We start from the raw sequence: 15,621 nt of genomic DNA, 5'->3' as shown, positions 1-15,621 counted from the left end.
GGAGTACTATGAGCCATTCTCTGCAGTGACTTCTTGTTTGAAAATTGATCATACATAGTGATACCCTACATGCACTTGTACTTATATGATACTCAAAACACATGAGAACATGAAGGGTTGAATGCCACCCTTAATCACAAAGCATCTTCAGTCAGTGACTCTAGAAGAGAGTCTGGAAATGAGTGGGAGCTAGGTATCTCCAACCCAGCCTTGTGAGAAGAACTGTTAGGCATCAGTTGTATCATTGTACCAACTAAAAATAGTCCAGAAAAGCTTTGCTACTATCACTTGTTCTTTTTAGTGAATCAGGGCTTCAGGCAAACAGTATTTGAAATATCTTCCCAATTGTTTTTGAAATGACGAGATAAAATTATTTTGAGATTCCTAATTACTGATTTTTGTGCATGTTTGTGTGCTTATTTGAGCAGAAAAAAGTCACATTAAACACTTTCTTGGATACTCTCATGTCTGATCCCCCGCCACAGTGTCTAGTGTGGTTACCACTTCTGCATCGACTGGCAAATGTTGAAAATGGTAAGTAAGAGATGCCGCCAAAACAGAATTACAAGAGTAAACTTTTGTGTGATAATTTTCTCACTCTGTAGATGGTTTTGTAGAAGCTACTGTGTTTGGGTTCATTGACTCCATGAGCACTTTTTACTGTGACTAGTAAAATATTTGAAGAAGTCTGTTGGTCATTCAGCCGGGAACGTGGCTTGAATTTTACTATGATCAGGAAATTAACCTGATCATGTCCTTTCTTCCTGTGCTCTGGATCAGCAGAGAGCAATAGGACTTGATCCATTCACACACTTCTATTTGGTAAACTGTCAAGACCACAACTTTCATTAGGGATGACATAAGGCAGCAGAGAAGGAACAGCTTGGTAGTTTCCATTCATGCAGTATTCTTGACAGGAGATGTCCAGTGCAGTGTGAAATACCAGCCAAAAGGTCCTTATGAAGAATCTCCTTCTAAGCTTACCGTATACTTTGCCAGACCGTATACTTTGAAGAGGAAGTTTTAGATTCATCCTTATCCTTTGCATGTGTGGAAAATGAGGATTTAACTGTGAGATGCCTCTTTCTCCTCGAGGGTTGTCTTTTCCTGAAATGAGTAGATCATAGACTTTAAGATAGAAAGGGACCATGAAGATGAACTCATTTGATTCATGCCCAGTGCCTGTTGCATGTCCCTGGACAGTATAATCTTCCTCAGCCTTCCAACTTCTTGAGCACCTGGAGAAAAGTTCACAGACTCACAGGTGTAGTCCTCCAGCCAAACCCTTCAAATACCATTTCTACAGAAGGTGCTGCCCCACTGAAAGTGCAGAGGCAGAGCTGGAAAGCTTGTGCATCTCATCTCACTGTGTGCACTGCCAAATCACAGCCCACAAACTCTGTACAGTTCCTCATATAGTTCTGGAGCAGTTCCCCAGCTCCAATGCAGATGGCTTCTGCTGTCCAGAATGATCAGAACTACCAATATTAAATAGAAAAAAAAAACCCCATGAGACAAGAAATGCCTTTTTACTGTCTTATTTATCAGCATATAATGTGGCATTTCTTACTCATAGTCATCAGGATGCAATGATTCTGGTAGTCATTATTCCAGCACTTTAAATCTAGAAAAAAGGAGCTAGTTTTAAATTGGAGAAAGTTTATACAAAAAATTTGAAATATTAATTTAACAAGATTAATAGATTTTTCAAACCATTTTCCCACCCAGTATTTTGCCTCAGAGGTTGTTGTGTAAGGGGCTTGTTAAATATTTCTGTGTTGTTGCTCCCTTGAAGCAACCTCAAGCATAACTGAAGCTTTGGAACACTGCAAAAAGAAGTGTGAGACAGAAGGAAAAAAAGATCATATATACTCATCCTGTTAGGCAATAGAAGTATTTATACCATACTTCCAACAAGATTATGAGGCTGGTGGAAGGGGAGGTGTGCATCTGTTTTTTGTTGATAAAAGGAAAAGGAGGAAGTTGTATATGTTCTTGTACTGAATAAATCCCTCTTACACTGAAAGGCACTGAGGTGGGTAAGGTGATGTTCCCAAGCCATTTTTGGCTACAGAGCAACCTATCTACCCCACCTTCCTCAAGCTCTTGTCATCCATCTCTGTCCCTCACCAGCTTCACACTGTTTCCTAGCCTAGAGCACTAACCCCTCCTGCTGCAAAATTCTGGCAAGAAATTAAAACCCTGACATACTCAGCACATACACATTCTCTCAAACTGAACCTTAAAACAGAAAAGCATAAGGTGCCTGGGAACAAGGAGATGTTCGGTACCCTGTGGTAAATTGGGTACATGCTGTAGTGAGGAGAGAGGAACAGAAATAACACTATTGCCAGGAAGGTGTTTCAGAATATCTCAGATGGTGCCTTAGTGTGCTCAGTGACTTGCATCCTTGTCATATCTGCTTCTGAACAGAGAACAGGACCACACAGATCCCCTTCAGTGGCCAGCTCTCCAAATCTGGGCATCCAAAGCCAAGTGTTCAACTCCATAAGTAGGTACCTAAATGACACCAGTTGTACAAATGAGACAGCAGTAATTAAGAGACAATTACATGCCAAAGGACAGTTTTGTGTTTTCAGTAATCAGACATCTGAGTTTGACTTTTCCTCCAAGGTGCATCACTTTAGCTCCTTCCAACACAATAAAACATTCAGCTACCCCCAGTAATGCAGCTGAAGGGGTTTCTCACATATGAGAAACATTTCATCTAACATAGAATCATAGAATAGTTTGGGTTGGGTGGAACCTTAAAGATCTAGTTCCAACCCCCCTGCCATGCACAGGAACACCTTCCACTAGACTAGGTTGCTCGAAGCTCCATCCAACCTGGCCTCAAGCATTTGCAGGAACAGATCATCCACAACTTCTCTGGGAAACCTATTCCAGTGCCTCACCACCCTAAGAGAGAAGAATTTCTTCCTAATATCTAATCTAACCCTACCCTCTTTCAGTTTGAAGCCATTCCCCCTTGCCCTCTCACTACATGTCCTTGTCAAAAGTCCCTCTCCGGCTTTCCTTAGCCCTTTAATTACTGAAGGTGCTCTATGATCTCCTTGTAGCTTTCTCTTCTCCAGGCTGAATAACCCCAACTCTCTCAGCCTGTCTTCTTAGGAGAGGTGCTCTGATCATCTTTGTGACCGTCCTTTGGACTGTCATTCTGTTAGATGGTGAACACATTTTTTGCTGCTCCAAGTAGGATGTACAGACACCAGCTCAGAATTGAAGATGGGTTTGTTGTCCAGTGTAGAAAATGTTGCCCTTGGCTCAGCACAGGTTGCACTATTTTCACGGGTCAGAGCTGTCAACAGCATCTGATGCTGCAGATTTCTTTAAACAAAGAAGGGAACGCCATTTGGACTGGGGCTTTGTCCATAAACTTTTGCTGAGTGTTTCTTTGTTTTGGTTTATTGCTCGGCATTTCTTTCTCCTGCGCAGTCTTCCACCCCGTCGAGTGTTCCTACTGCCACAGCGAGAGCATGATGGGGTTTCGCTACCGCTGCCAGCAGTGTCACAATTACCAGCTCTGTCAGGACTGCTTCTGGAGGGGCCATGCCAGCGGTTCCCACAGCAACCAGCACCAAATGAAAGAGTACACGTCATGGGTAAGGGAAAGCTCGCGCCTCACTGCAGACTGCTTTGCTCTCCAGCCATCGGAGAAGCCCCCGGCCGCAGCTCTGGGCAGCTGTCTGGAGCCAGGGAGCTGGGCTGCCAGTGTGAATTAGTGACTCTGTCTGGGAGGCTCTGGTCTTGGGAGCCATCGGGAGAGCGTGGAGGTGGTAAATGATCTTTTCTGTGTGAGGATCTGGGGCGTCTGTGACGGTGTGTGCCACGCGTGAGGGCAGCGCAGGAGGGGCTGGCAGCAGGGCACCAGGCTCATGGCAGCTTCTCCCATTCCCACAGGACTCACGGTAAAATCGTCATTGGCTTGCTCTATTTGGCTGCGTGTAAATGAAATGATGAATACTTAATGCTCATTCATCAGTATTTTCAGTTGAGTGGCTGCAGCATATGCGTAGCATTTGGGATGGTCCTGGCACTGTAAATTTGAGCATGGTCGCAGGCTTGGATCCGCAGTAGTGTTTACTATTAGAGAAAAACACACTTCAAACTTTTTGTTGTTAATCAGAATAACGCAATGTTTTTTCTAAGCTGAAAAAGAAGTATCAACAGCTGCATTAACTTTCTCTGAAGGGCGTCAGACCTGGGGACTAAGCTCTCCATGGACTGGAGCAAAGCCCCAACAGAAGCCCTTGGTCACAGAGCATCACAATCCTTCGGGGTTCAAATCCTAACTAATCTCAAACATAAGAGAAAAATATTGTTTAAAAAATAAAATAAAATTATGCATATAGCAGGAGCTCATGTTTTTACACTACTTAGTATGTATTTTTTTAACAAAATTCTGAAGCTTAACACTTGTAAAATGTCTGGTTTTCTGTTGATGGGACATTCAAGGGTTAAATTTTACGTGATTTGCTCTGTATTCCAGTCATACAGCCCTGCACTGTATCCCAGCAGACCTGGGTCTGTAATTGTTTTTTGTGGGTCCTAATTGCTGCTTGTTGCATAGACACAAATGGCTGGAGTTTAGTCTCTGAATAGGAGAGTGCTCACTATGTAGCTCTGATTCTATTCCTAACAGCAATTTGTGCTATAAAATCATTTTTTGCCATAGCCAGGGAGCTGTGGTTATAGGTAGGAAGTAATTGGAAGACTTAGGATTTCTGCTCAGCAGAAGACAAAAATGTGACTACATGCCTAGTGGTTTCAGACATTTCCTTGTCAGAAACAAATGTTTTGCTTCAAGTTTGAAATTGCCTTTCTGTAGCATGCATTAGCATTTGTTCAAACCTGGTTAGCATTCTCCGTAATGCATCCAGGTCGAGCTCCATATGCAGATTAAGAGTATTTATGGGTCCAGTGGAACTCAACTGTTCTCAATTCAGAGTGAAATTGCATTTATAATGGAAGAGCCTGAACTTTACATATTTATGTCGGATTTCTGTAATAGAAATATTTCATTATTAAGTTGATTACAGGCATAAATCGATGCAGGATGTGTATGCACAAATACAATGCAATTCCTGTCAAGTTCCAAAAAGGTTCTTAAATGTCAGCAGGTAGAGCTGTGTTTTGGGGGAAGGAGATAGTGTAAGGATCACTACCCCTCTTTTACTAACAGAGAAGCTGAATCACAGAGAGCTGGGCTGGATTCCCTGAGAATCTCTCACACAGCCTAAAAGACACCGTAGACCTCCAAGCCCTTCCTTAGAAGGGAAGTTGAGTTTGCTCCTCAGAGAGCCTCCAAACAAAATTATAAAACAGAAAATACTGTTTGGTTTTTGGGTTTTTTTAGACTTGCTGATGGAATTTCAAGGTGAAAATCATGCTTCTTACACAGAGCCTCCCCACATTTTGGTGACTGTGACAGTATGTCAGCCTTTTTTGGCGTGCTGTTGCCACAGTGGGGCAATTCCTGCCATGCCCATGTCTCAAATTTCCCATTCCTCTGTGGCCATGGGAGGTGAAAGAGGAGCTTTTAATAGCACCTGAACAGTACAGGGTACTGGAGCAGAGGAGAGAGAAATACTAGTGATCAGAGACAATATAGCAGCCTTGTGCCTGGCCCACAGCTAGGAAAGAAATGGTGTCCCATACAGTATATCTATATGGACAGGCATACACAGATTTGTTCTCCTTGCATTCCCAAGCTGGTGAGGTACAATCCAGCTCCAGTCCAGGTGACATTAACTGTGCTGTCCTTCGTGCAATATTGCCTGAGTGCAGCATTGCAGAAGAGCCATGGCAACTGTCCCTATAGATATACCCCCTGAGCCTACTCTAAAGGTCGCTGGAGAGAAGAGCCATCTTTCCTCCAAATGGAGCAGTCCTTGCCTTACCAGACTGTCAGGGTGGGAGGGGGGCAAGGGGAATGTCAGTCCATAGGTATGTAAGCTGTTAGAGCTTCCTGTTGTTTTGTGCTTCCTATAGCAGAAACAGTATGCACCTTACTTGTCCAGATTACCTCTACCTTCCTTGTTCCTCCCAGAAATCACCTGCTAAGAAGCTAACTAATGCACTTAGCAAGTCTTTAAGCTGTGCTTCCAGCCGTGAACCTTTGCACCCAATGTTCCCTGACCAGCCTGAAAAACCTCTAAACCTGGCTCATATTGTGTAAGTATCTGTGTGCTGTAGACAAAGTAAACTTTGTTATAGGAGTTGCTTACGCCAAGTGTAGATACTGTAGCTCTGAACAAAACAGGAGGCAGCTGTGGCTTGCCCAGCTCAATACATCACAAGTGCAAATTGGCTGATAAGGGTATTTAGTGTGAAAATGTTCTTCTGGTGTGACTTCACTTGAAAAGTCAACGGGATATATACATAAAATCAAGTACCGGGACACAGTGTTGGTATGTCCCCATTCCCTCAAGAGATTTCCATGCAATTTCATATAGTTTCAGCACTCTGGGATGTATTGATGCTGAGAACATCAGTTTTGTCATCTAGAGACTCTCAACTTCAGTGTATCACAGGTATGTCTTGACATGAGACACCAGAGAAAAGTGAAATTGGACCAGTTTTGTTGAAACCTGGGTCAGAGTTTTCCTTGACTTTGGTGGAGCTGTGGCTTCACCCAGCTCTGCGGAGTTGGATGACTCTGCATAAAAACTGAGCCTTGAACTGCCAAGCCACTTGAAAAGAGTCTGTTACTTTTACATTTTGATATTTTGAGAAAGCAGAATTATTTTTTTGTATAGTAGTTCGTGTCACTACTTTATTTTTGCAGGAGTCAAGAAACTCAAAGCAGAGAGAAAATGTGTTTGTGCTGCATGGGGAAAATTACCACTTTGGATTTATTTTTTTTTTTTTTCCTAAAGCATGTCCACCATCCATAGTGGCAGTTGCTCAGATTTTCTCATTTATCAATTTGATTTACCTTTATTTTTTGGGTCCTTAAAACAAACAAACAAACAAATAACCATTAAGGTTTTCATAGAATTCAGGGAAACCGAGACATTGGTTGGAAGAAAGGTACAAAGAAATTAACTTAGAAAACTTGTTCTAAAAATACTGTCTTTAAAGTATATCTCTTATTATGGTATATTTCTTAAGAAAATATTTTTCTCAACCATCTACTTTTGTCAGTACTGAGTATTTGTATGTGGCATCCTTAAGGGCAAGTGCACACCAGCCACTGTGGGCTGTGCAACACCTGGAAAGTTCATCTAACCTGACTGACATTTTAAGGATTAATCATGCTGATGGACCTCCTTATGTGGTTATAGCAGAACTTTTTCAAAGTGTAAGAGAGTGTTCTGGTTTAAGAGACGAGGTGGTGCCTCTGTCAGATGCATAGTGCCAAATCCCTCTTATGCTCAACTGTCAGTTAAAATCCTTGCACCTCTTTATGGAGGAGTAATGAGAGGATGTTGTTCTTTGGAAGAAATGATCTAGAGCTGGATGTGCTGAGCTACTGCACTGCTGTGCGTGGTGTAAAAGCCTGGCTCGGCTGGCAAGTCTGCCCTGTGATAATTTCACAGGGCAGATTTTGGCCGTCCTTAAGGGAAATGGGAAGAGGCAGGGAGCTTGAAACTTGAAAGAGAAGCCTCTGTTCCCTGTTGGCTGGAAGCCCTGGAAGGCCTGGGGTTATGGGAGAAGATAGCGGGTGGTGAAAACTAGGCTACTGTGAATTGATTAAATGCATTTAGGCAAGGCAAGGGGAAGGTACCATAATTGAGTAGGAACTGATCCAAATCTTTGCTGTGAAATTAACACCTTACCTTATTCCTAACTATACGGACACAGTTTAGAGTGATTGGATGTGAGAACAAACCACCATCTATTTTGTTTTATGACAGAGTTTCTCTTTATTCATAGATTGATGGTGATATAACTTGGCAATATATATTGGCTATAATGATGCATGAGTGGAAAACCTCTAGGTTGTGGACGTAGCATGATCTACAGCGTAATTCACACAAATTAACTGAGGGGAGAGATATGCTACAGAACCTCATTGAGAATATCTTTTCGCTGATGTGATTTATATTTTTAAACATAATGGAAGTTGAGAGAAACAGCTCTGGGCAGGAGTCCAGGCAAAAAAAGGTTTTATATGTGCATTAAATGGAAGAATTTTGGCAACAAAACAGTATCCTTTTCTTAGCTTCTAGCTTAAAAGGAGACAAGTGCTCCCATACAGACTTTCCTTTTGATTGTTCTTCCACTTTAGAGTGGCACCACAAAGAAAGACTGCATGGGTGTTTTTTTTGCTGGTGCCACAAGAATTTTCAATTAAGCAAGTAACACGTCTAAGGGTTCATCTAGAGAAGTAATTGTAATTGTCAAGGCACCATAATCCTGACGGTAGAAATCCCTCCACTGATGAAGGGGTCATTTTTCCTTTCTGCCCATGAGATTAGCAACATAAAAGAAACTCCAGACTGCAGAGATGACAAATGGCATGGCCAGTGGATCATGAAGGTATTTTTCTGCACTGGCCTGACTTCTTAAATCTGTGGGAATGTTATTTTTGACATCAGTGTGAACAGGTTAGACCAGCCTAGAGCCTGGAGCACTTCGGAAAATTCCTCTTATTTAATTTACTTTATTGCTGTGGATATGTGTATGCCATAACATACTTTTATTACATAGCATATTTCAATAACATTAAGTGTTTTCTGTCTCCTTGAGGAAAGTTAATTATCATCAGCTCAGTTTTATTAGAAAGCTTAATAACTCACTTCCACAAGTTTAGAAATAGTAATTTATAGTCCAATAACTGAGTTTTCCTTTACCATAAAGTCTGCTGTTCTTGCCTTAGCACATCACACAACTGCATGTGTTTGAACATCCATTTAATATTCAAGCCTAACCTGAGGGATGTGACAGTGGGCATCAGCCCTTAAGAAACTTGCCTTGGGAAAACCCAGATTAGCTTAATATATTTTTCTTCATATAAGAATTTGCAACCTTTTGCTAATTACAAAATCTTAGCAAAGCCTTGGAGTTTCTAGACGTTTGTACACAAGAGTAACTCTGCATATGTAAACAGATTAATGACCTTTTATGCATAGAGGCTCATATGCTTTTGCAGAATCAGGGTCAAAAGAATGGAGTATGTCCAATGTACTACTTAGACCGTAAACGTATTAAACTGGCAATTTAATTAATGATCTCTTTTCCATTTTATTCTGGCTGCAAAAGAGATACTTGGTGAGTATTTTTCTTCTTTAGTACACTTACGGAGAAAGAGCTTGGAAAAAAATGCAATAATCTCAATATTACCAGTCCTTAACTTTTTATCAGAGTCCAGGGTCAAGTAAATAGTTGTCCTTGAACAGAAACATTGAAAGGGAAGGGCTCTTTTGGAGGTTAGAAACTTTATGATCCACCCCTATTTTGAGTTAAAACTTAGAGGAGGCATTAACCTGAAGCAGGTATGTGGTGATCTGCTGGAGTCTATGGGTGCCCCACACCCTCTTCCTACTCAGTCAGCAGAGGTCCAGTGGGTGCAAGCCAAAGCAGAGTCCAGGCTTTGCCAAGGGAACACTCCTCCTGCCTCCTTCTCTGGGGCAGTGTTGAGAACCAGCCTCTTATCCCTTCTCCTGTGCTATTTTGGACTTCAAAACCACTCTGCAGGGTTGGACCCATCTTTTAAAAACACCAGCCTATGCCCAGTTAGGTTTTGAATGTGTTCGCTGTCAGGTAACTGCATTGAGAAGAGGAAAAATGCAGTAGTTGCATGTAGTTGGTGTAAACTATTTCACCTTCATCGATTACCAGTTTACAGTTCCCAGGCAACAAAATACCACTTGCTTACCCATTAAATAAAATTAATTTCTTAATAATCTCTGAAAGTATATTTTCAAAGCTCTATATTTCAAGATTCATTCTATAATCACCTTTTGAGTGGATTGTCTCTGACCATGGCCTCACCCGAGCTCTTCCTAGCTCTGATGGAGTCTGTGAAAAATAGTATTAAACACTTCTCCATAAGTACATGCAGGACAAAGGGCTACTTCTGAAATTTGTGACTGACTAGAGCTGGAGGTTTTCATGTGGTTCTGCAGACGCAGTGTTAGGCTAAAACTGTGCTTTCGTATAAATAAGTGATGTGGCGAATCCTAACTCTTTCTGTTCACAGTTTTAAACTTCTTAAAATCGATGTGGCATATCATGCTGAGAAATTAATTTGGATTGGTCAAATACCATATTTATGCTTGTTTTCTAACAAGTTACAAAACAAGATATGTAGTAATAATTCACTTCTGTGCATTGCTGGCTTTCTTACAAATGCTTTGGATGACCGGTTGTCTTGCACAATTACAGCTCAGTGAATATTTTGCAGATAGCTTCTGTATTTTGATTTGCATATTTGCAGAATTCAGAAAGCAAGACAGATCTTTCATAGAGCTTACAGGGGATATTAGGCAACCTGAAATCTAGGCAATTTGAAATCTGAATTATATGTGGCTTCAGGTTCTGCTCATATCTGATTGAAAACCCTGTGATTTAAATAACATATTTTGTAGTTGTTCCAGGGCATCTAGTCTTTTGCCCAGTGTTGCATAAGAAGTCTATCATGAGGGGGAAATTTCTCCTTAATGGATACAGAAGGAAAAATTATGCACAAATTATTTTTTAAGAGTAGACAATAAAAGAAAGCAGAGGAAATATTCCTTCTCATTTCATTTTATAAAATCAGGAAATAACGAATGTAATAATAAAACCATCCTTTTAAAAGGTCCTCTTAAACTAGATACTTATTCTAAATTTTGACTTGGGGGTTTTGTTATACCAGTTTAAAAGCTTTGCTGTTAGACCAGTTTAGTTCTACCTGTATAGGCAACCCACCTATGTCCTGAGGACCTCACTGCCACCGTCCAAGCTCGCTTGGCCCCGGCAGATGAACCTTAGGATTAAAGGGTGGGCTCAGTTCCGCGCACACTGTGTCTCACCTAAAAAATCCAATGCACAGGCTGGAAGGTGGAAAGACCTTCCCCGGATCTTCGCTCGCGAAGACTGGCCATTATTTTATGGGACACTGAGGGCTGCGGGTATACTGTGGCCACTAGGTGGATGTGGTAGCGTGGAGCTTAGCACCAGGGATAGCCTAATGAAAAGATATGTCATTTATTGGCACTTACCACCTGCAGACCTCCATGCTGCCACAGCAAACTGATCACCAGTGCTCATCCTGGCTGGTGGAAACCAGTGACTGCACCTTGTCTTTGGAAAGGAGCAGTGGCGTAGTGGTTATTCTGCCAAAGCAGGGGAAAAAAGGTCAAGCAAGTTGGTTAAAACTCACCTCAGAACACAAAAACATGAAAGCATTATTTCCCTCCAGGCCTAAGTATCAGTGTGTTTTTATTAACTTCTGCTTAAAAATATAGCATCTATAATTTTGAACTGTTTCTACATAAAGCAGATGCCAGAATGTTACTTTAAACAAGAAGCTCATTCTGTTCTCCATTAAAATTGTTGCTGATGGAGGGGTTTTTAGTGCAAAATTAATGCAACTGGATATTTTGCCTTCTAGGCCCCCCCGACCTGTAACCAGCATGAACGACACACTCTTCTCCCACTCTGTTCCCTCGGGAAGTCCCTTTGCAAACAGAAGGTGAGTTCTTGTCCTTGTTTATGTTAAACAATTATATCATAGTGGTGGAGGTTTCGATTTTCAATTCCCTCACAGGAAAAACGAAACAAAACCAAAAAAACCACTCACAAAGTAAAATTAAGAGACATGAGCTGAGAAATGCCCTGGTTATTTTGGACTGATACCCAGACATCTGGATGGAGGGCTGGAGTTAAGGCGTCCCGAGCTTCTCACCGCAGAGCACTGAATTTTACCTCTCATTTGAACTATTATGATGCACTAAAATGTGCTCATATGCACCCTAAGCATCCTGCTATAAGGACTGAAAATAGGCTCTTGGTAAGAAGCCATTTTGTAGCAACACTATGGGAATAGGCACTGGGACATGCCCTTGCCTACTGGGAATGCCTGCATCATACTGCAAGATAGGATATGAACAAGGAGAAAATCTGTTCATACTTGGAAGCTATAGCAAGACATCGTTACTCCTGTTAAACCATTCTGATATTCATTAAAGGTTACAAGAGAGAAGGAGTAGTCTTGGAATATGGAGATCGACCCTTCAGTAAACAAATCAGGAAAGAATTGTCAGAAGCATTAATCCCAGAGAGTAGGTGATTGCAGCTGTCTGTGTACATCTTGACTCAGTATTTTGGCTCATACAGCCAAAATATATATGTAGCATCTGCTAGCTGTCTGACCCGTATGTAAACCTACCGGTGCACAAGGTGGCAGGAAAATAACTTCCTGCTGCACTGGGGAAGATAAGCAATGTGTCTTCCCTGGGTGCATTTTATTGCTCAGTTCCTGCTGTATGTGTCAGTGCTTCAGCATTCCCAAATGACTAAACGCAATCTCTGGGTATGCATAGCTGCATATTTTAACATCAAGACCAAAATAAATCTGCAGTGTACACTACTCAATTTATGGTTTATTACTACTTCAATTTACAAATTTTGTTACCAGGAGCTGTAAAAACTCTCAGTGTTAACTTAATGCAAGTAGCTGCTGGGTGTGACTGAGATCCTTTTTGAAAGCCAGTCCCAAAGCAGCCTCCAAGGCCAGGATCTACTGCCTATATAGTGAGACTGCCAATGCAAATTCATTTTTGTTGTTGTCTTATATGGGCTTTTATGTGCAAGGCACATATTTGTGGCCTCTCCAGGAGAGGTCATTAAGAGCAGTGATCTTCAAGAGTGTAGTCATTGCTTCTGTTTGTCCCCAAGAAGTCCCTGTGCTTGTTCAAACTGCGGTTACCTGCAGTCATAATCATAGCACTGTCTACTGTGCTGCTTGTTTTTTTCTACATGTAAAAAATGTCAGATTATTTTACTTTTGTCTTCAGTAAATGACTGTCTTTAACTATTAGGATTAGATGTACATGCTTCCTGAGCTATTAGAATTCCTTTTCTGCTAGGAAAAACTTCTTGATGAGAATCCCCTGAAGGCAGGAGATTATAACCAACCCCCTCAATCATAAGTACCCAGACTTCCTTATAGGTGGATAGTGTGACATCCTTATACAGTTAAAAGTTTCCATGGTGCAACAGTCATTCTGGCTCTTTTAGAGTTAATTGTGCCCTGATATGTAAAATAATTACATTGCTTGTATATTAAAAGTTTTGTAACTTTTGTTTTATTGACCTAACAGGATTTTAGGTGTTTGACAGCTTATGCTCAGCATTTTTATTTTCACCTCTTATAAATTTAATTTGCATGTTTTTATTGGAAAGAAAAAGCAGCCTACAAATAGTCAAGACAGTATTCTTTCTATATAAATGGCATTTATTGTTACAAACCCACTCTAAACACCCTGCTCTCTGTGTATACTTATTGATTTATTAACAAGGTTTCATTGTTTGAATCATTCAGGTTACTTGGGGGTATAAATGCAGCCAGTCCTGTGGCTGATGAGCATTCTCTTATAAAGCTGTATGTAAATCAGCTTCACAACAATTCACGGTCAGTATGAGAGCACTAACCTACTAATCGCAGTAGTTCTGTAGCTCACACACTAATTCATTAGTGATTCTGCTAAACTACTCAAGATATTCTTTAAGGATGGGCTAGAGGGTTTCTGTGGCTCTAATTAGTCTTTTGAATAGACTTCCTGCTGGCTGTGGGCTTTGCCAACTTCTCTTGCTTCTGCGCAGCACAAGTCTTTCATTTTACCCTTTCACGTAGAATTAATATTAATGTGTCTAGTGGAAGCTGGAAACATTTCTTTTGAAAACTGAAAAAACTACACCTTTATGGTTTCATCATCAGTGTATGTATGACTTGCCTGTTGTGTTCTTGATCAAGGAACAAAAGAGGCTTGCACAAAAGCCTGAAAATGACTCCAGGTCTCACAGCCAGCCTCCTCTTCCACAGCTTTCTCTGCTGGTGGTTACTGTTCTGCAGTTACTGCTGCTTGCCAATAACCCTCCCCAGGCCGCTTTGTGTTGCTTTTCAAAATGACTACAGGAAAGGCAGATCTAAGTCTTGCTGAAGCAAATGAAAACTTCCCATTTACATAGTGAGCATTGGATTTGGTCCCGTGTCTGTGGTTTTTCCAGTATTCCCTGGCATCTCAGTGACCTAAAGGAAGATCCTATTTCATTCTGCATAAAAGAAGTATGCAGTTGGATAAGAACAGTTTCCGTATTTTTTTTTACTGTGGAGCGCAATATATTTTCTTTTTTTTCTTTCTTTTTTTTTTATTAATCCATGAGCATTAGCTATAATTCAGTAAGAATTATAGAGATCAAGGTACCTTTCTGCTAAATGCCAAGGTCTTCAATCTGTGTTAGACTAGTAACAGTATCTTCATTCATTCTTTTAGGTTTTACTGTTATTATTGCCCTGAGAAAATCAGGCCTCATTAGTGGAAGCTCATCCTCTTGTACATCAGAGAAACAGACTTTGACAGCTCTGTTTGCAATTGTGCTAATTTTATACTAAATACTCCATGATTCATATTATAATGAAAATCATTCAAACTCAGGGTAAAATTTCTAGCTGGACGTAATCAACGTTAAAAGCTCTGCTGGCTGTGTTTTCACTGCAAATAACTTATGGTTACTTTTATTTGTGTTGCAATCTATTCCAGAGGTTTCAGATAGCTTTAAATAAAGTTTTTATGTAATTAGAATGTTTATTCAAAGGAGAATTGGCAGACAAGGTTGTTCATAGCATTCCCATGGTATTTATTTCTGCTAGTTGTGTTCGTATAAGAACATAGGCATTCCAGCCAGTTTCTCCCAGCCAGTTTCTCCCTGCAGTAGCAAATGCTAAATTCAGCACACCAGCTCATTCTGCTGCTGGAAATGGATAGCATCCCATAAGTTCAGTAGTATCATCCTAATTTCTGGATTCGTGGGGTAAAAATTATTCCAAAGTTTAAAGGAAGTTGAATTCAGGCTTTCCATTAGATGGTTCTTAGTTCCTTCAAGCCACTTTAGAATCAAAGTCCACTTAAAATTTCTCTGCTTGTTTGCTTAGTTTGAGCCACCAAGTCTCTAAGAGCTTTAATGAGGACGTTGATTTAACAATTACAAGCCCTTTCTTCTAAATATATACAGTGTGGAAGTTCATATCAACAGAATGCTCTGTACAGCTCAAGAACAACTTTAGAGCACTTTTATTAGAAAAGAAGAAACAAAAAAGTCTGTTATCTTCTCCCAAATACCAAACATGGTTATTTGCTGTGATGACAGCTAACGTGATTAAAACCACAAGGCCTGTAATTGTTTTACTGTAGCTAATAATCAGGGGGGGTTCTGTCATTTATTTTTGTGATTTCCAATTGCCTAGAGGGCAGCAGAACAAGGGGATGTTACTGCAGAGTAGATAATGCCCTTGTAAACCCAATGAATTGGATATATTATGTCAAAAATGAGCAAGCTGAGCATTATAGAAACTTTTGCCCAGTCAAGAGGAATAACTCTATACTCTGAATTAATGCTTTCTACCTTATTTGAATACTTTTGTTCCCCAGCTGCAGTCTGTCAGTGCTG

At 40.7% G+C, this 15,621-nt stretch overlaps 1 protein-coding gene across 9 annotated transcripts in view; it reads left to right on the top strand.

Moving 5' to 3' along the window:
- The window catches only part of DTNA (dystrobrevin alpha), a 234,015-nt gene that overhangs the window by 176,384 nt on the left and 42,010 nt on the right, over positions 1-15,621 (top strand). For 6 of the 9 annotated variants that reach the window (XM_050330826.1, XM_050330818.1, XM_050330809.1 and 3 more), the window contains 5 exons: positions 429-534; positions 3,457-3,623; positions 6,071-6,195; positions 11,564-11,644; positions 13,496-13,585. In XM_050330826.1, coding sequence (XP_050186783.1) covers positions 429-534; positions 3,457-3,623; positions 6,071-6,195; positions 11,564-11,644; positions 13,496-13,585 — 569 coding nt within the window. Of the gene's footprint in view, positions 1-428; positions 535-3,456; positions 3,624-3,649; positions 3,930-6,070; positions 6,196-11,563; positions 11,645-13,495; positions 13,586-15,621 lie in introns of those variants that run through there. The other 3 variants (XM_050330800.1, XM_050330785.1, XM_050330831.1) reach the window with 2 other exon arrangements.

Source organism: Myiozetetes cayanensis, unplaced genomic scaffold (genome assembly GCF_022539395.1).
Source record: "Myiozetetes cayanensis isolate MyiCay16 unplaced genomic scaffold, myiCay2020 scf1, whole genome shotgun sequence".
In the NCBI taxonomy this organism is placed as follows: Eukaryota; Metazoa; Chordata; class Aves; order Passeriformes; family Tyrannidae; genus Myiozetetes; species Myiozetetes cayanensis.
This window is presented reverse-complemented; position numbering and strand designations above follow the sequence as displayed.